Raw genomic sequence first — 21500 nt, forward strand, 5'->3', positions numbered from 1 at the left:
TGGGGATTATTAGGAAGGGAATTGAAAACAAATCAGCCAGTATCATCATGCCCCTGTATAAATCAATGGTACATCCTCATTTGGAGTACTGTGTACAGTTCTGGTCACCACACCTCAAAAAGGATATTATAGCATTGGAAAAAGTGCAGAAAAGGGCAACTAGAATGATAAAAGGGTTGGAACACTTTCCCTATGAAGAAAGGTTAAAGCTCTTGGGGCTCTTTAGTTTGGAGAAACGACAACTGAAGGGTAACATGATCGAACTTTACAAGATTATGCATGGAATAAAGCAGGTAGAGAAAGAAGTACTTTTCTCCCTTTCTCACAGTACAAGAAGTCGTGGGCACTCAATGAAATTGCTGAACAGTTGGGTTAGAATGGATAACACATGGAATTCACTGCCACAAAAGGTGGCAGCTACAAGCGTGGATGGCTTCAACAGGGAATTGGATAAACATATGGAGCAGAGGTCCATCAGTGGCTATTAGCCACAAGGCAGGGCTATTTTTGGGCAGGAACGCACTGGCTTCCAAGTTAGCCACGCCCAGCAGGAACTCATTAGCATAATAGGCCACACCCAACATCAGCAACTCCTAACATGCAAAGGAGTTCCTGCTACAAAAAAGCCCTGGGTTTTGACAACAAACAAGGTAAACAGAATAAGAAGCAAAAGGTGGGTGTGGCTGGATGAGCACACTTCTGGTAACATGGGGGTGTGGCCTAATATGCCAATGAGTTGTGCTGTCAGGGGTGTGGCCTAATATGCTAATGAGTTTCTGCTGTTGGGTGTGGCCTATTATGCTAATGAGTTCCTGCTGGGCTTTTTCTACAAAAAAACCCCTGCCACAAGGTATAGATAGGAACTCTCAGTCTGGGGCAAGTGATGCTCTGATTGTAGGTGCGGTGGGGGGGCAACAGTGGGAGGGCTTCTAGTGTTCTGGCCCCAGTGATGGACCTCCTGATGGCACGTGGTATTTTTGACCACTGTGTGACAGAGTGTTGGACTGGATGGGCCATTGGCCTGATCCAACACTGGCTTCTCTTATGTTCTTATGTTGCCGCTTATCAAGGCTTATCTGAACTAAAGGAAAAGCAAAGTTCCTGGAGGCTGCCAGCATACAAAAGAATAAATGGGAAGGGACATCTTTTTAAATAGTAAGAGCACGTTATCACCTAAACCTGAAAGCAAAGACCGAACTGCCCTGAATGGGAATCTTGTACAGCAGCATGGTCTTTAGTGGTATACATTCTTTAAGGTTTTTTAATGCCAAGATATAAATGAACAATGTAATCTTATGTAATGTGGGGTCGGAACGGAAATCCTGTAGGCATGCCCGGGGTCAAAGTTCAGGCTTCCCAAGTCAAAGTTCGAATTCCCACAGACACTACTCTGCCGGGAGAATTGGCAAGCAGGAAACAAGGTTTTCTGAGTTTGCATGAGACTGCTAAATTCTTAGAACACAATGAATTGCTGAGAGCGAATAACTTTTGCAACATTCAAAGATTATCTTGCCTGTAAAGGAACATTCTGTGAACTACACTGTATTTTCTAGCTTACAAAGTCTTTTTGCTCTGTTGTAACAAATGTACAAATGAATGAGCTTGCTTTTCTTTCTGTTAATAAAAATGCTGCTGAGAGACAGCCTGTGAGAAGAACAGGGAGATGAACAGGGACAGTTGTGGTACAGAGAGAGAGAGACAGACAGAGCTGATCTGCAGCTTCAAAGAAATCAGTGTGTTGTGTGATTCTTGAACACCCTATCTAAAGTCAACAATGTAACATATATATACATATACATTTTTTTGTACTTGTATCTTCCAACAAAAATACTTCACCCTACAACATGAATAATCTGCTCAGGTATTTTCTTAGTGACTATTCCTGATAATATATAAAATTTCCTCAATCACCCACAAAGTTACCCAGTTGTGTTTTAGTAATAGCTATCAGTTTACCCATTGCCATCACATTCTCTATTCTGCACAATTCTACTGCAGATATGTAATGTTTTTTTAAATCACATTCCCAGTTTCTACAATATGCATTCTTTTTCATTAAAAGAGGAGTTCAGTGGTACCCTAAAGCCTAACAAAATATATTCCAGAACAAGCTTTCATGAGCCAGAGCTCTCTTTATCACATCCATCTGATGAAGCGATGCATCGTGACTCATAAAAGCTTATGTTTTTTGAGATACTCCTGTTTTATTTTGCTGCTTTTTAAATTTTACAAATTTTATAACTCGCCTTTCTGCCCACATAAGAGCCACCAGGGAAGCTAACAAATTAAAACATAACCAATACAACCACATCTTAAAAACCATTACACCAACAAAACCTCCACATCATTAAAATAATTAAAACCAGAGCTAAAACACATAACCCCCCCCCACAAAACAATTAAAACTTGGGGCAGAAAGGTAGAATCAAATAGTCTTCATCTGATGGCAGAAGAGGGCAACAGGACAGGAGAGTCTCTGTGATATATTCCCACTGTGCCACATGAACACCGGTCTGTAGATCTTTCTCCTGTTGCCTCTTGCATGTGTCAGTCCATGCCTGCACACGTCACAACCACCTTGTGAAGTCAGACCGAAAGAAAGAGTGCCTGCTCCGGATTTACAATCTGACTGTGGTGGTGGAAAGTGCCATCAAGTCACAGCTGACCCTGGGGGTTTACAAGGGATTTGCCTTTCCCTGCCTCTGCGTAGGAACCCTGGATTTCCTTGGTAGTTTCCCATCCAAGTACTAACCAGGGCGGGCTCTGCTTAGCTGCCGTGATCGGGCTAGCCTGGGCTATCCAGATCATGGCATGGCTGTATTTAAGTCTTTAAGATGCCACTGGACTTCGGTTTTATTTTGCCGTAACAGATTAGCACGGCTTCCCCTCTGCCAAAAAGCCCTGCCAGGTCCCCTTCACATTCTGCCGGTGGACAGTGCTATCACTCAGTCCGGCGCTGATGGAGGCTGGGTGAGGGCGCGAAATGATGGGACCGGCCCGGTTACCATGCAACTCATCTCCCAGGCTCACGCGCGGCATTTATATTTCAAAGTGGTTCGTGGAAAAATGTAACGTCTCTCCTCCCTACACTTACCTGCGCGTGCTCAGCGAACCAACAGAAAGAACTCTCTTTTTTCCCCCAGTCAAAGCTACGGCAAGCGAACGAAGGCAAACTTCCCGCCCGCGCTAAACGCGCTTGCGCCAAGCCTCCTACCTCCTAGAGTTGGAGAGGGCTACGTAGCGTGCCCACGCAAAGAACCAGGGGGAGCCCGAAGGATTTACGTATGCGGGGGAGATCTCGGAGAAGGCGGGGATTATGGCCCGTAAAACCGAAGAATGAGGGTTATCATTGGCCCAGCGGGAAAACCGCCACTGGTGCCACGCGATTGGCTAGGGAGGGTTGGAGAGGGGGCGGAGCATAAACCTCTACGCAGCAGGGGCGGGGAGCAGGGGGGGGGAAGAGAGGCGCTTGCGTGAGGCAAGGCTACTTAGCACGTTGGTGTGTAGTACGAGCGAATCGATCGATCCGTCGATCGATGGCCGGCGTTTCAAAGGAAGGTGGGTCGTTGAGCGCTCGTGCGTGTGAGTGTGTATGGCGTGCCCGCCCGCAAAAAAAAAAAGAGGTGGTGCTCGGCGAGGCTCTCGCTGAGGGGGGCGGGGCTTGGCTGTCTCGCGCCGCCGGGGGCCACGGGCGTGAGCAGCTGAGGTGGAGACGCCGCTGCCGCCGCTGCCGGAGCGTGAGGAAAAGAACAGCGGGCGAGCAGCCGAGGTCCGCTGGGTGCCGCTGACGCCTCAGCGTGACAGCACGGCAGGGGGCAGGAACTCTTGGGCGGGGCCCGGAGGTAGGTCAGGTCTGGGGACCCCCCCTTCCCTCGCCTCCCCCCAGTCAGTCTGTGTGAGAATAAGACCAGCAGGGGCTCCTCTGGTCAGCCCCGGAGTGAGTCGGGCCATCCCCTGACCCGCGGCCTGCCGGCTCCGCTGCCTTCTCAGGAGCGCGGAAAAGGGCCTGCCCTGTCCGTAGGAGCCCCGCTGCCGGATTCCAGGCTAGTGGCGTTCCCTCCTCCTCTGCTTCTGACACTGCCCGTGAAGGCGCGTCCCCTCCTCGCCCATTCAGCGCCTTCAGAGTCTGGGTTTGTTCGCTGTCTCTTCGCCGCGCCCCACCCGAGGGTCGGTTCCGTGAAACCCACCTGCCCCTTCCCAGGAGAGACTCGTGCTTTGCGGCTTCCTTGCACAGCCCAGACGTCGCCTGCCTCTTTTGTTGCTTCTCGGAATGGATCCTGTGGACGTTAGCGGTCCCCGGCAGCTCCATTTCCCCGATGCTGCAGCGCCTTTAAGCATCCTGGCAACCAGCGTTAGCCTTCGATGGTTAACTTGCAGAAATCCCCCCCCCCCCGGTTCCTTCTGCTCGCTAGCCTTGAGTTAATGCTATCAAGAACTTAGTGTAGATGCGATTATCTTATTTTGCAGCTGACGAATCAGATGGTGTAGTTAGTAAGTTGCCTGCTTTCCATTCCTAAGTGGATTGATCCTTCAAGCTGCCCCAAGGATGCCAACCATAAAGTCTCTTGGAGAGTTTGTGACTGGTGTCTCTGGGTACTGTGTTCATAAAGAAGTCTCTTATGAACGTGAAGTTCTCCTTTGATGCAACGTAAGAGGTGCCCTACTGGATCAGACCAGTGGTCCATCGAGTGCAGTTTCACACAGTGGCCAAGCAGGTTGCCCTGAAAGGCCAAGAAGCAAGACATAGAGGCTGAAACTTTCTCAGCATAAATGTGTGCTTGTGTAGTAATCTGTGTAACTGTGAGTTTGTAATTGTGAGTTATCTTCCATAATTCTGTTTTATCCTTGTCTTCGATTTGACAACTGAAAGTTCACCTGGTTGTAGTAATGATGTCAGATGGGACGAGTTTCACGCTGTGGAAGTAGCTGGTTGAGAAGGGATTTTCTTAGGAGGGGGTAAGGGATCACCCCTCCCTGGCATCTCCAGATAAAATATTATCTTGGGTAACTGTACTGGGAACCATCCCTGCCTGAGGTCTGCCAGTAGTGTAGGCAGTGCCTGGTTACTGACTAATGCCCTGACTCAGTAAAAGGCAGACATTTTAAAGAACACTTTTAGTTGGGGCAAAATATGGTGATTCTCCTTAATAATTCTTCTGTAGTGAGAGAAGTTTACATTTTGTTGCATTCAGTGTTTAAGTATATAACAATTTTTCCCCTATGATATAATATAAAATACTTTTTTGATCCAGTAGCTCACCATGCCTGAAGAAACCATGATGCCCAAAAGTTTCCTAGGGTGCACAAATGGACAGAATTTTTCTGTCTGTATTTCCCCATCAGTAATTTTCCTCAATCCATAAACTGTTTTTGTAAATCCTTCCAAAGTTACAACACAGTATGGATGGTGCATTGTGAGTGCTTCTGAGAGGCATACAGCCTGTGGTGTACACAAGTGTTTTTGTGTGTTTGACTTTATGGTATGCATGCTGTGCTTCTGTGGAGGGCTTCTGACATTTGGAGGGAGTTTTCAGGAGAGTCAGAGCTGAAAAGCCTCTCTGCTTTGACAGTACACCTTTTGCTGCTCTTTGGATCCCTACTGTTATGTCAGTGCATCTGAAAGATGGTAGATGAATTATACACTCTTTACATTGTGTCACATATGTCACAATGTGTATATCTACGGGGTGGTAAAACCTGAAAGTAATGCATGAACATATTCTTGAACTATATGACTAGTGTAGGAGGAATAAATGAAGATAGAAGATGTCTGTGATTGGGTATCAGCATATGAGTCTACAGAGCAAAGTACTGCTCGCTATGACTTCAGCAGACTGCTATTTTGATAGTGAGCACAGCAGCATTAAGGCAGTTTATTATTGATTTATGGTGAAGTGGGTCTGACTTGAAGATGGTGGCTTTGGAAGGCAACTCAGTGATCTTTATGGATGAGCAGGGGTTACTGTATATAAATCTAATATTTTTGTCTGACAAGATAGAGGCATCTCAGCCAAAACTGTCCCTTGATGGATGCTTCCTGACCTCTGGGTACTCATGAGGGGTGTTCTCTTTGCTGCCTGAAATGACAGAGTGAGCAGTGGAGGGGGGGTAGTGTATGTAAAAAGGATGGGTTGGGCTTTCGCACCATCCTCTTGAGCTAGCTGCAATTTTAGTTGTAGTGATTGGAAGCAACTGAAATTAAGTCTTGGGTCCCTTTTAATGTGTGTCTTCAGGAGTATGGGAGCTGTCTCATGTAGTGTGATTTCACAGAGAGTTGGGAGCAGGAGTGGATTGGGAAGTGAAAATAGCCCTGTAGCAAGCTAAGGCAAGTTGCCCTTGTGGTACTACAAGCTAGTCCCTGTAGAGGCTACTGAGCTCAGCTTCACCAAAAATGGGCATTAGTTCACCCATTGCTTCTTCCTGAAAACTGGCAGCAGAGCAGAAAAGATAGTTGGTGACAGACATCACCATTGCCGATAGTACCATTCATCCGAGGTGACTGGCCCCTGACGCTCTTGTGGAGTTTCTAGAACTTAACACTGCTTGCTCCTGGCCACCAGTGGTCTTCTAAAGCAGTGGCCCAAGAGAATACTCCTCTGTAAGTTAGATGGCCGGTTCTCCCCTGTTGGGAAAGGCTTACTGTAAGTGAATATGTACTAAGCAGTTGGCTTGTGTCAGGTTTTTTTCTCTTGTCTTTGGGGTGGATGATGGTGAGATACTGAAATTACTGATAAATGATTTGATGGGATGAAGGTGTTTTTGTCAGTAGATGAATCATCCACAAAAATAGTTGCTGATGAGGCTATATTTGCTACTCTGTACCAGCCTGCTTCAATTAAGAAAATGATTTTTTCATAGTATGAGGCTTGGCTCTTTACTGTGAAGTTATATGCAGCTGCACTTTTATTTTTAAAGAGAGAAAGTACCTTCAAGAAAAAATAGGTCGTTGGATAAACTCTGAAATATTTTTAGTTGTTAAATGTAGTGGCAGTGGTATGTTATTATCACAGATTGCTTTGGTAGTAGAAGAGAAGTCAGTCATAAGAGATCAGCCATCTTAATGTTTACAAAAGTGGTGAAAAATATTCAGTGTAATGTAATTTCAGTGCTAATTTCAGTAGTGCAGAACTGCAGGAACCAGTCTAGTTCCCACTCAGTAATGGTGATGAGACTTGGCTGACTTTTTAGCCAGAGATCAAATGCAGACCTTGCAGCTATGTGTAGGACTGCTTATAAACAGTTCTATTGATTCCTGGAATTTCCCCCTTGGGATCCTGCTCATTGTACATTTGAGGCAATTAGGAAGGATCATGTGGAGAAATGTAGGATGGTACTAATTATTAGAGGCTGGACCTGTTTCAGAAGTAGTATACAACTTTGGGGCAGGCATTTGGTGGGCGCAAGTTAAACAAGTAATGGCAGGATAAGCTTTTTAGAATAAGCAGAAGGTGGTATACTTGTGTTCCTGAGAATAAGATACTAGCGTCTGTGTACTAGTTTTCTAGTTAATTTTAGCTGTTCTAAGAGTGATTTTCAGTTGTACTATGCCATAACATCTGGCATACCTGCCTAGTGATACTGACATAATCTCATATTTTACTTCATGTCAGACCAGCTGACATAGCCATTGGTGTTTCTCATCCTAAATGTATGCATGTTTGTAGGATTAGGATTATACTGTTCATGTGGCTTGTGTCTGCTAGGAATTGGTATCTAACATAAAATAGTCTCTTTCTGCCTTATTTTTTATTATGCATTGGTTATTGCTTTGCAGGGATATGCTTTTAGGCATGTTCATCCATTATACAACAGAGTCATGACTTCTCCACCCACAGCAATTCATTTTTTAAATAGTGAGTAAGACGCAAGAATGCCTCTGGAAAGAAGATTCATGTGACAACTCGAGTTTGAATACGCCTTGCCTTATTCTGTTTGAGATGAAGCTGGCAGTGGTATAATTAAGCTAGTACTTCACATACATCTTGAGAACAAACAAACAATTTTAGGGCGTTAGGAAAGACTATGTCAGTTTCCCTGACATTACTTAGCTGTATTAAGTTAGGGCAATAATGTTTTTTATAATTGTCATTTCCCCACCATATCCTAAGGAAACGAAAGTAGAGATCTATATATCCGTAATTAAAGGGGGGCACACAGTGTTTCCTATTATCCAGACAGATTTGGTCTTCGATGATGCAGCAATCCCTAACATGGAGCTCATGGGTATGATGGTGTTCATCAACGTTTCTTAATGCCTGATGGTTGCATTGCTTCCTGACACCTTCCTTGTCCCTTTTCAAGTTCTTTGTTCCTCCCCTGCTCCATTAGCACACCTTTTTGATTCTTTCCCTTGTCACTTCCTTCCTTCCCCTTTTTCTCTAGACCATCCATCCTTAACTCCTGTCGCACACCACTGATCCAGGTGGGTTCAAGGTGTGCTAAATTGGGATGTGATTTTTTTCTAAAGCAGCCATTTAAACTATTAAAGTGTTATCTTTTAAATGTTAACAGGCTTACAGTCCATTTAGCCCACATACATTTTTATGTATGATCAGGCCTGTTACTAGTTTTTGTTACAAAAAATTATCATGTTAATATTCTTTAGTGTTAGTTTTGTATCTAGATGGTTAACATTAAGGCCAGCATTGGAAAATATACATTACATTGCACAGGCACAGGCAATCCTGGAATGCACAGGTAACCCTTTGCTAATTTTCCTTGCTTTGGAAAATATTTAATATTTACAGCAATATGTAAATGGTAAAGAATCCTTTTTATTTAACTGTTTAATGTTTTACATCTGTAGTGCTAAAGGTGATGTGAGGATGCAACAGATCATGTTCCTGCAGAAAGGAAGGGAGGGATCCTCAATAAGAGAAGTAAACATGAACAATCAGAAGAAGTTGAGGACAGGGGAGAAGTCTTCCACTCCTTCAGTCTCAGCCATTTAACCCACCCCATCTTCCTAGCATATGTCACATCCAGAATACCAGTATTGTCTTCAGATGGATTTCCCTATCCACAGAGAGTTCCAGATGATAAATAAGTGCCCTCCCCTGGCAAAGTTTATTTCAAGTGGGGAAATATTAATCTTTGCCAGTTGCAGTCTCAGCTGAAAATTCAGTTACGATTTCCATTTGACTGTAGATGAGGGCTGTGGCTCTCTACTGCTGGATTAATCAACAGCCTTTGGTATAGTGGATCATGCCATCCTGTTGAGACATTTGAGACAAGTAGGTGTCAAGGGGTGTTCTCTGGAATAGTTTAAATTAGTGGCTCCCAGCCTGGGGGGCTGCGGAGTTATTGTGAATCTGTATGCATACTAGGCGTTGTCACTTTGATCTTTTTGTCACTATGTATTTTTCTCAACCAATGGATACCAGTAGTACAATTGCTATCATATGGGAGGGGGGGGCACAAAAATATTTAATACGAAAAAGGATCCTTGTACTTAAAAAGGCTGGGAACCACTGGTTTAAATAATTCATTATGGATTGGACCCAGAGGAAGATCAGCTGTCATCAGTGTGGGTGGAGCCTGTCCTCTGGCCTTCCACAAGGATCAGTTGTATCTCCCATTCTGTTTAATCTTTAGTAAAACCAGGGTTAAAATTTGCTTCTCTGACTAGTACTAATGATTCATTTAGGCAGGCTCCTGGATTTCATCCCTTTGAGATGTTATGCATATGTTTATGGACGGCTTGAACTATTTGGCCAGTTTCTCTGGCAATGAAATATGTATTCCTGAAAAGTGTTTTGTGCATCTGAAATAACCTTATATTCTCTTATGTAGATTATAGATTTGGGCATTTTCAAAATGACATTTGAGTACACCAGATGGTATGGCACCTGCTGCTTTTTCTGCTACTCATGTCAGGGTATGACTCACTTTCGTTTTGGTAGTTGATTTAAAAGTAAATTTTGTGAAGAAGGTTGCCAAGTTCTCTTTTGCTTGGAGAATCTAGTTGTCCTTTAAAAATATATTGCGTTAGTAGGAGACTGTGTAGCTCCAGAACATCCTACCTTACCTTTGTTTCCTTGCCATTGCTCCCACGAAAGTTGCAACATCTAGAAAAATGTAAGCTCAGTAGTGTGACATTGGGGAGCACCTGCACAGTGTCCCGATGCCTTTAGATGGGATCTCTTGTAAGGTGCCTGGCAATCTTATTCATGAAGGGTGTGAATACCCCGGGCAAGCAGATGTTGGGTTAACTAAGAACACATTAATTTTAACTTGAACATTACTATTTGAATGTCCCATTTGTATGTGTAGTCTTAGTCACTGGTGTAGACTTGATGTGCTCTTACTTATAAATTCATTTAATTACCAGTTTACATCCTTGGGAGGCCCTAACTTTATAACATCATGCAAGTATAATTTTATATCAGTGCTATTAATTATATATGCTATAGTTTATAATTCACTTAGCTCCATTCTCCCCAGTCACCAAATATTCTGGTTTTCAGGGTGAGCTTCATCCACATCCCTAATATTGCTGACATATTGATTCTATGAAAGTGATGTTCAGCCCCCATAAACAACTTTTTGTCTAATTTCTCAAGCATGATGGCATCAAACTCAAATGGCTGAAGGGCCAAACCCTTCATGCATCAGTTTCCAGATGCCGTACTCCTGTATCTTCAGTGAAAAATCACTGATTTTGACCACTTTTAAAATCCCTTCACTATCCAGTCTCCATGTGCCACCATTCAACATATTTCTTGCTAAAATCTTTTCATGAGCTCCATCACTGTCCTTAACTGGCACAGCATCCCCTGGTAGCACCAAAGCCCCCATACTCTGCACTATCTACAATCCTGTGATGTGCCAGAATGGATGCCCACGCATCCTGCCAGCCTCAATATCTGTCACCCAGGCTGCTTCTCCTGCCCACAGGCAACCACATCACCCTTCCCTAAAATGCTGTCAAACCAAAAATGCTGTCCTGTCCATAGTCACTTTCAACTCTACTGATAATTTAAATAAGATGTAGAGAACCTAAGACTCAGTAGTAGGTTTGCCATTTTTGTCTTAGTAAATGCATTGCTTCCTTTCCCTGAATATGATGGGACAGGTACTATGGCCCTCATTGGGAACCCCAGTGGACCTGGTCAGACCTGTATGTAGTTAATTGCCACGATCTCTCCATTTCTTCAATCTAACACTACTAAGCAGGCCCATAGCCACAGTGGGGCATTTGGGGGCCCTGCCCCCTTAATTAAAAGCCCTGCCCCACAAATAGCCATGCCGGAAACCTTAATTTTGAGGAGAGACCCCCCCCCCCGCTGCCTGCTACTGGCAGTGGCCAGGATGAAAGTGCTGCGTTTTGCCTTCGGGCTTCCCTCCCACTTTGGAATTGGGGGGGGGGGCATCATGGGATCAAGGAAAAGACAGCTCAGAGGGCATTTAATCAACTTCAGAAAGCATTTAAATACCTTTTGAGTTCTCTTCCACAGGGCAAGAAAGCTTAGAATGGCACTCAAGAGTAGCACCTTCAATACATTTCCAACAATCCCCTTTTCTGCTACCCCAGTCCTGCTGTATACCACCTAGGTCATGGTGAGTCTTTCAGAAGACTTCTCATGAGCCGTTTGAAAACATGAAAGCCCTTCTAAGGTTTCTTGCCCTGTGGAAAGGGACTCAAAAAGCATTTGAATGCCTTATGAAGACAATTAAATGCCCTCTGAGCTGGTTTTTTGTGTAGGAACTATTGCACTCACTGCCCTGTCCCTTGAAAGGAAGGGCTAGAAACAGGCTCAGAGCCTCCCCCTTTAAAGACAGACATTTGGATTAATTTAATTAACTGTAATTTAACTGCCCCCTTAAAAATTTAAATGCCCCTGACCAAAAAAATCCTGGCTACAGGCCTGCTACTAAGTCATGGATATCCAAATGGACATCTGAACTCAAGATTGTTTCTTTCACAGTAACTGCATTCTTAATGGTATAGTGTTGTCCTGGCTAAGAATATCAGTTGTTGGAAGAGAAATAAATCTCAGCAGGTGAAGGCACTCTCATTTGGACATTGTAGCTTGGAAGGTATCTGGCTTCATATGGGAAAAGGAGGGCAGGAGGATGGAAGATTGGCAAATGGCCTCACTTAGGGTTCAGCTACAAATTACAAAGTCCTTGTGTTTTTTGGGGAGCAACATGTGAACTTTGTATCACATGCGTGATGGGAGTTCTGTGCCTTCCAGTCACACACTGGTTCTTTGCAGTTTGCTACTGCAGGGAGAAGTGGCTGTAGCAAACCCCCCCCACACACACACACTGTTTTTTTACATTCTCCAACTGCCCCATGGAGCCACTCCACTGTGAAACTTACATGTAGTCATATAACTAGTATGATTTTTACGGAGTTCAGGGATGTGAAAATGGGGGTGGGGGTGTCTACAGCTGCTTCTCCCTGCATGCTGTGGTTGCAAGCAGAATGGAGCTAGTATGATCCTAGGAGGTGCAAAATTGCCATCACATGTCTGATAAAAAGTCTTTGTGTTCCTCAGTGAACACGAGGACTTCATAATGTGTAGATGGACAGCGCAGTTCAGATGTCATGAATAAGTCACTATTAGAGCATATACTTGGTTATCATTCAGGAGCATTTTTAGTTGATGTGGCCTATCATAGTTTCTTCACTATTACAGCTTTTTAGTATGCTTTCATCTGCCTATGTGGGTAGTCACTTTCCTAGGCCATGATTCAAGCAAGCAGACTTGGAAATAAATTTCTCTGACCATGGTGCTCCCAATTAAGGGCATTTGTACGCTTGGAGATAAATGAAGTAAAGTAGATTGATTTAAGACAAGTTTGAAGCACTGATTTAAAACATGTTTCCAAATTTGAAATGCATTCATTTCCTGAACAAGCATATGTGCTAACTGGCTGCTATATTAATTAAGGAATATTCATTTAAGACCTCTTTAATTTAGGAGAGTATCCGGAATCCTTGGTTATGAAGCTTACATGTCTTTTGAATTCCAGAATTGTATTTGCTTAGAGATTAGACAAACTTCAGTTTGTGTTCTGTATCCTTGAACAAATGAACAGGATAACTTGTTGGCTAAGACTACAATTCTGCACATGCTTATTTAGGTGTAGATATCTTTAATCAAAATGGGATTTAAATCTTTTTCCTATGTTTAATTTGAAGCAATGTTCAGAACATTCCAGAAGCAAGGTCTGCTAGTTACTGGACAAAACAGTGAGTGACTGTGTGTCATATGGAAAGTAAATGTCCATCATCCTTGGAAGAGTCATAAACATTCATATTTTGAGACCTGAACTTATTGTGGAGCTTTGACAAATGGAAGGGATAAAATAGATCTCCCATATGGCTAATCCTGGTGAGATCCCCAGTAGATCCCCTTGGATCCTAGTGATCATGACTTGCTGATTCCTGGGTTCACAAGAGGAAGTCTGGAACAAGAAATACATGGTACTGTGTCATCAATGTTTAATCTTAGAAGTCACATATTTGCCCCACAAATCATCCTTTTAGATAAAAAGCAACCTTTAATTTGGTTTGTTAAAATGATCACGAGTCAGCTTTTAGCAATTGTGAGGGCATGACTTAAATATACATGTGTATTGTAGATTTCATTTTGAGGTAGGTTGTAGAGTCTCTCAAAGACTGGCTGAAATTTTAGAACAATTTTTCTGTGCTTCAGGTTTTTATTACTCAAACTTACCGAAAGCATCCAGATTCTGTGGTGGCACCAATGATAACTTCTTAACAATAGGACAGAGTGGCTTCCTACATTTAACGCACTACAAACCTGTGCTGTCAAAATTAGTAACTTTTGAAGTGTTCACATGCTTGTAGAGAGCATATTTCTGTAGTATGCAGAAGCTGGTAGGGGATGGGTGAGCTTTAGACTTTCATGGGAATACTGTTCTGCATTTGTTTGTTGGCACGCATAGCATGCAGATTACAGTGTGCGAAATTGTTCTTTCTTTCTTTTCTTTTTTTGTCCAGGCACAGTAATGAGCTTACTCAATATAACTTTTAATTGTTTCATATTTCAGCTTTCTGTTTTTGTCCAGCTGGGTCTGTACTGAAATCACTGGATGGTCAAGGCTAGCATATTTAGTTGTATATTTGTTTGGGAAGGGGGATAGAGAGGTGGGTTCTTCCGTGTATATGGTTTTCCTCTGACTCAGAAATAAGCCACACTGTGATCAGTGGGATTTACTTCCCGTTAAATGATCATAAGATTGCAGACTAAATTAATTATTTAGCATGTTATTTCTCTCTCTAGTGCTTTAAAAAGGCAATGTTCCCTTAAAGCCAGGAGTGACAATTGCACATGATGTGTGCAGGCTCCTTAGCAGTGCACTACTACTCTCTAACTAGAAATAGTAGCAGTGAATCAGAAGAAGGGAAGGGGTAAAGTGGCAGCTAGCTAGTCATTTGTCACAATTTGCCCTGTTCTATCTAGGAAGAGCATGGAGTGATTTACACAAGAGTTCTAGGCAGTCTCTCAACCAGCCAATCTGCCTGCTCCTGTTCAGCAGAAGAACTACATCATGTGCTCAGATAAGGTGGGGTGGAAGGGTCAGATACTAATGTAATTTACTGTTCTGCTTCTTGTCCAATATATGCAGATTGCAGAATGACTACCCCCCTCCCCCCCCCATGGAAAAGTTGACACTTTGAATATATAATGCTAGTTAAACAAAGAATTTCAGTGGACATATGGGTACAGGCTTTCATAAAGTGGGGCAATATAGTGTCAGTGCGGTCATGACAGTTACCTGTTCCGACTGCTGGAAAAGGCTAGGGTGTCCAGTTCAGAGGTTGTATGTGGTTAGATTCTACTGTCTGAATCTGTGATTTCTTTTCTTCCAGTGTATTTTTCTGGGTTTATAGGAGGAAAACGTTTTGTTCTCTCAATCTGACATAAAGGATTATCTTATCTTTTATTCACTTTGGAGTCTGTTTCAGAAACTGTTTGAAATGGTTTATACCTTTCTCAAGCAGTAACCAAAAAAAGAAGAAGCATGTCTCAGTTGTCAGCTAAACAACTAAGTCTTAAAAGCAGCAGTGAAAGCTGAGGAACCTCCTTGACATTCCATCAGAGCAGCATTCTGTATATGAATGTTGGAAAAGTGTGTTCTCCTACTTTTATGCTATTGTTGGACCTGAATTTGATCTTTACCTTCTATGCTTGTTTGGAGATTTTATTGTGAACATAAGTAATATATCAGTGACAAGGAGTGAAGCAGAAAGCTTAAAAAAGTAAGAAGGTGAAGTTTAAAGTGGCATAGAGTGACAGGGCATAGTGTAGAAAGTTAACGAGAGCTGACATGATTGTGGAAAAGAAGTCCACAGACTTCAAGGACTGGAGAAATATTTTACATTTGCATGTCTGAATCATTAAATTCTCACAAAATTATAAAAAGGGGGGAATAACAGGAAATGTGATTTTGTTGAACAATGGTGATCTAATGTCTGTGTTTCTGTTACAGATTATGATGACTGACAGCATGAAGCTTTGACTTCAGAAACAGACAGTTGGCATACTATAAATATTGATTGGCCTTAAGCTGACTAGCAACCATAGTGAAGAAGCATCACAGGAGTTCTTTCTTCCCTAGTTACCTTATATCACAAAATCAATCATGTATGGAAGCGCTCGGTCAGTTGGTAAAATTGAGCCAAGCAACCAGAGTCCTGGGCGTTCACCAAGACTGCCACGATCGCCACGGCTGGGCCATCGTCGAACCAACAGTACGGGAGGCAGCTCTGGAAGTAGTGCTGGGGGTGGCAGTGGCAAAACACTTTCTATGGAAAATATCCAGTCCTTAAATGCTGCTTATGCCACTTCAGGCCCTATGTACCTAAGTGACCATGAGAATGTGGGTGCAGACACGCCTAAAAGCACCATGACTCTTGGCCGATCTGGGGGGCGTCTGCCTTATGGTGTAAGGATGACTGCTATGGGTAGCAGTCCCAACATTGCCAGCAGTGGGGTTGCCAGTGATACTATTGCATTTGGAGAGCATCACCTTCCTCCTGTGAGCATGGCGTCCACAGTGCCTCATTCACTGCGGCAAGCTAGGGACAATACTATAATGGACCTGCAGACACAGCTCAAGGAAGTGTTGCGGGAAAATGATATACTGCGCAAGGATGTAGAGGTGAAAGAAAGCAAACTTAGTTCCTCAATGAATAGTATCAAGACATTTTGGAGTCCTGAGCTAAAGAAGGAAAGAGCCTTGAGGAAAGATGAAGCATCCAAGATAACTATTTGGAAGGAACAGTATCGAGTAGTGCAAGAAGAAAACCAGGTTAGTAACTTAAGAACTTTAGGGCCGTGAACATGTGATCTGGAAGGGGAAGATAATATACGTGCTTTAATGAGTGGCCTTTTGGATCGCTTTCATGGGTGGCACTGGGTTATGTCTATTAATTGAGATAAGTTATTCTGTTGACCCTTGGTTGGTATAGGTATGTCCAGTAACCTAAGGTATTGTTACATGATATGAAAATATGCAGTATTTTTTTTTGCCTGAGCAGTTGTGTCTATTACAAGAAAACAGATGATAATTAAATAGGGAAAATATCTCATTGACTCATTCTTCCTATCCAAAGCTATTACCATAGCTGTTAGAGCCAGTGTTAATTGCAGGTATTCATAACTCTATTAGTCACCCAGAAGAGTTCCTGCTTCGAAATTTAGGAATTATTGGATGCGTTAGATTTTGGCAGAAGTCATAAGCTTAATCTGCAGATGTTTCTGAAAACTGGCTGCCAAATTCTCTTTAAAAAGATGTATACCACTTAATGTCTGAAGGCCAGGAGAGGAGGAGGAAAATGGGGGGGGGGATCAGCCCTCCTCCTTTTTTCTCTAGGAATTTTTCAGTTTTTGGACAGAATTTAGGGAGCACTGGGGGGGGGGTCCCTCCTATGACATATTGTCTCATTTCAAGTAAGAAAAATATTTTCTTACAAAACATTTCACTCATTCAAAATGTACAGCATGAACAAGTCTGAGGACTTCTTCAATTTTTTCCAATAGAAAAAAAAATGGGAAATTTGGGAGGGCACTGGAAAAAAACCCTGTTGTGCTATAGACATATACAGAAGTTTTAATTTTTTTTTTGTTTAAATGTGAATAATTTTGGCAACAATTAATATGTTGAAGTGCCCAATAATAGATTAAAGAGTTCAGTGTTTTCAGTGCTACAAAGTTTGGCTTAACATTTAAATATGAGCACTCACTGGATGCTGGGAAAGATTGAAGGTCAAAGAAGACGGGGACGACAAAGGATGAGATGGTTAGACAGTGTCATAGATGCAACGAACATGAAATTGAGCAAACTTCAGAGGACAGCGGAAGACAGGAAGGCCTGGCGTGATCTGATCCATGGGGTCGCGAAGAGTTGGACTCGACTGTGCGACTGAACAACAACAATCCGATGGCAAAAATTATACATATGTTATGGCAGCATAGGATGCAACACTTGGCAATTCTCTTGTGAGTATGGGTATACTAGCAGTTTTTCATATAGGAAACAAAGATATTTATACTTAAATTTAAAATTATGTAAAATTGTATGTGTTAAGTTATAAATAATGTGCTTTATGATAAATCAATAAAAGACATTTAGGTTTGATAGGAAAGTAAATATTGCATATATTACAATTTCCCTTCAATTCATTTTTTCTGGAAACGAATGAACACCATTCATTTTCTGTACCTTCAAAACTACTGAAAAGTTTATGTATCTATTCAGATGTAGTGTACCAAGTACACTAACAAGGTAATGGCCTAGATTCAGGGGAGTAGCCATGTTGGTCTGAAGCAGCAGAACAAAATTTGAGTCCAGTGGCACCTTTAAGACCAACAAAGTTTTATTCAAGGTATAAGCATTCATGTGCAAGCACACTTCTTCAGATACAGTGGCATAACAGGCTTGCAGATTTCAGTCTCTCATGCAAGGTATTCACACCAACTCTGAGTATAAGTTGTTTGGTGTTCTTTTCTGTATCTGGTATTTACTTATATGGCCCCAAGTGTTGTTTATATCAGCAAATCTAGAAATGTTAATGAGAGCCTTACGGAACTTTGTGAATAGGTATCTTCATGTACATTCCTATAGTGTTAATCTTATGCCAACTTTAAGGAAATCATCTTCATGACAGAAATATTGGTACGGGTAGATGAACTAAGGCACATCCTTAAACTGTAGATCTGAATCTTGCCAATCTCTTCTCCATAAAACCGCTTTTCAACTTTGAATAGTAAGGTGTGGTTTGACTTCTTTTGAGTATAGCTTGACAGATTCAGGTTTAATCAAAATGTGGATGTGTTTTGCTTAAAAAGTTTGGAAAAGATGAAGTTATCATTATCCTGCCCAGTTTCTCTCTCAGTGTTTCTTTAGTGTACTGCACAAAAAGACAAATCACAATAAATGGCACTTTGGAAAAGTAATAATAGATTACATTTAAAATAGTGTGTTCCTGTAATCAGCTAAAAAAACCCTTGGGTCAAATTGATGCTAGAACATAATTTTGATAGTGAAAGCACATCTGTTCAAAGATAATTTTTGATTTTTTGTCTTTAAGAACTAATATTCCAGTCTAACTGAACTAATTAGGTGGTGCTCGTACTTAGGAACTTTTAAATGCAAAATAATATAAAGAAATCTTGTATGTAAACATGTGGCTGCTTTCTGGAGCACCTAAATGGTTTCTTATATAGTTAGAGAAGAGGGCATACTGGCCTCTGTATCCTGTTCCGTCATTCCTTACATTCATTCTAATTATTTACTTAAGTTAACTGTGCCACGGTTTTATTCTCTGAGCCCACTATAATTATAACTATAATGGTAGGATTGTAGAACTTTGGTCCAAAAAAGGGGTGGTACTACTTAAAAGCAAATTGGAGCATGCTGTGAGAAACTAGGAATAGTAATTAGTAGATTATAGTCAGTCTGCTCCTAATTAAACTGAATTACACTGTTTTATACCATCAATATCCACTGTAGTTGGCCATTTCGGTCCTTTATAAGGAAGATCAGGTTAATGAGATTTACTCTAATTAAACAGATAGGCTTTGAACAAAGTTTTTGCATAGTGATTTCTTTGAAATGATGAGTAAGCACCTGGACCTCCAATTGAAATATATGCTAATATAAAGATTCAGTCTGTAAAGTTTCCACCATAAGTACAAGAAATAACTGAAGGATACATTTCATTTTTTAGTTTCAAATTTCTAATCCTAACTGGAATTTGTTTCCCTGTGGAATAATTACATTTTTCCATTGCAGATTCGCATTTTCCAAAATCGGTCAAACTTAATAAAAAGATATATGGCCTCAGTGATTCAGAATGTGTGGGGAAAAGCTTATAGTAGTAAACATTTAGATTTAGATAACAAATTGTTATCTGATGGATCAAGGATCAGGAAAATTTAAATCATACTTGAGTAGTTGGCCTTTTTCTATATGTTTGGCAATAGCTATCTGTAAATACTGTGCACAGAGCTATCCATTTTTCTCGTGTTAGGATTAGGGATGGGCACAAACGTCGTCATGAACCTAATTTCATCACGAACATCGTCCTGTTCATGAGCCAAGGGTCATGCATTGCATCTGCAATGAACCTCCCACAAACGCTTATGGTTTTTACGGAGGTTCATGTGGTTTGTGTTGGCTGTTTGTGTGACAGACATGTTGGTGCCAATCAATTAATCATCAAAGCAACAGGAGAGATGGATTACTGCAGCTCTGAAAACACCAATAGTAACCTCCAAACACCAAACAAAAATGGCCCTTGTGGGACCCAAGGGTGTGGAGGAAAGTGTGAAAGATGCCCGGTTAGGGGTGGAAGGAGATGAGGGAGAGGTGGAGGAGGGGTGCATGCTGTCGGCGGCACATGAGAGAGCGGAGTCAGAGATCCGAGGCTTGGAGGAGAAAGGGGAAGGCAGTCTCCTTTTTACAGAAGCGGCAGGAACTTTGGGAAACTGTATCATGGGGCAGTCAGAGGGAGGCTGGCAGATGAGACCAGGCCACAGAGGGGGACCCCAGGCAGTCTGGAAGTCGAGGATCGAAGGGTCAGACGGAAAAGGAGGGTGATCTTTTGATAGAAGTGGCAGGAGTCCTGGGAAACCGGCCGGTGGGGCAGTCAGAGGGAGGCTGGCAGATGAGGCCAGGCAAAAAATGGGGATCCCAGGAGGCCTGGAAGTTGAGGATCAGAGGGTCACAAGGAGAAGGGGGTGATCTCCCTTTTATGTAAGCAGCGGGAGTTCTGGGAAATGGCCAGTGGAGCACTGTGGCAGAATTTGGGTTTGAATGAGCCTGGGACTTTACTCTATACATATTATGTAGTTTTTTCTATAACTGACATTTGTTTCTTGGTTCTGAAGAACCATAAACCTTTGCTCTTTTGCTGGCAGCCTAGGTGTTAAAGTTAATGACTTGCCTTGCAGATGTACCTTTGCTCGAATTCGTATCTGACATTCTCTGGCCTCCAAGTGCCAGGCTTCAAAGCCTAAACATTTCTGATATTGCAGTTAATAAAATATGTCTGGGCAAAAGTTCGTCTTTTTTTTTTAATAAATTTTTTATTGAGTTTCAACATGTAAATCTATAAACACAAAAAACAAAACAAATAACCAGACATACAACCATATAAAACAGATATCCCAAATATCTCCAGCTGTCCTCAGTATTACTAACAATGTTAATTTCTGTATCACAATAGTTATATTTAACATACATCACCTACATATATTAAGTTCTTTGTCCCTTCCATCATTTCCATTTATCATCAGCTCTTTTTCCAGCAAATTTAGTTAAATATGTTCATTACTTCTGAACTAGAAGACAGTTGATAAATAATAAAAATAATCGTCTCTTAATACTAGATCAAACTTAGTCTCCATATTGTTACAGAAGTTGGATTACATTTATTGAATTTCATTAAACCTATGAAATTATAATCCAACTTTTAATCAGAACTCAATGCGCGATACAAAGAGGGAGTATCTCAGCAACTAGGTGCTTCCTGGAATTTTCACACGACTGCCTATTTGCATGGCATAGGTACATAAGAAGGAAGTTCTTCTAGCCAAACAATATCCACATTTTCCTGGCACAGAAATTTAAAAGAAACTAAGTAATTCCAGCAGGTTTAATCCTATTCTTTTCCTAGATTTTCATCACATATAGACCCCAACCCCTAATCATATCCATGAGTTACCTAGTCTTCTTGCAGAGTCTTCATTTTAGAATCCTATTTTTAAGAGCAATTTTTAAACAAACCATTTCAATACATATTTTACAGTCATGTTGTTGAGCCAATATATCTATTAATTAAATGTAGAGAAGAAAGATCTATATAACATATTTTGTTAGCCCCCAGTTCTGTTTCTTTTTTTATCTCATTTTTCCTGCTTTCTTGCAGATGTCTTGGAGTTTTGTATTCCTTGGGGGAGGGTCCCCCCGAGTCTTTCCCTTGTTTGTAATTCTTTGTCTTCTTGGTCTCACTCCTT

The 21500-nt window shown here is 41.8% G+C and overlaps 1 protein-coding gene across 6 annotated transcripts in view; it reads left to right on the top strand.

Moving 5' to 3' along the window:
* Positions 1 to 3538: 3538 nt before the first annotated feature.
* The window catches only part of ERC1 (ELKS/RAB6-interacting/CAST family member 1), a 296094-nt gene continuing 278132 nt past the window's right edge, over positions 3539 to 21500 (top strand). For all 6 annotated transcript variants that reach the window (XM_015422884.1, XM_015422885.1, XM_015422886.1 and 3 more), the window contains exons 1-2: positions 3539 to 3558; positions 15469 to 16290. In XM_015422884.1, the coding sequence (XP_015278370.1) occupies positions 15622 to 16290 (669 nt within the window). In that variant the 5' untranslated portion in view covers positions 3539 to 3558; positions 15469 to 15621. The remainder of the gene's footprint in view (positions 3559 to 15468; positions 16291 to 21500) is intronic.

The sequence above is a fragment of the Gekko japonicus genome, unplaced genomic scaffold, assembly GCF_001447785.1.
Source record: "Gekko japonicus isolate JY-2015 unplaced genomic scaffold, Gekko_japonicus_V1.1 scaffold34, whole genome shotgun sequence".
In the NCBI taxonomy this organism is placed as follows: domain Eukaryota; kingdom Metazoa; phylum Chordata; class Lepidosauria; order Squamata; family Gekkonidae; genus Gekko; species Gekko japonicus.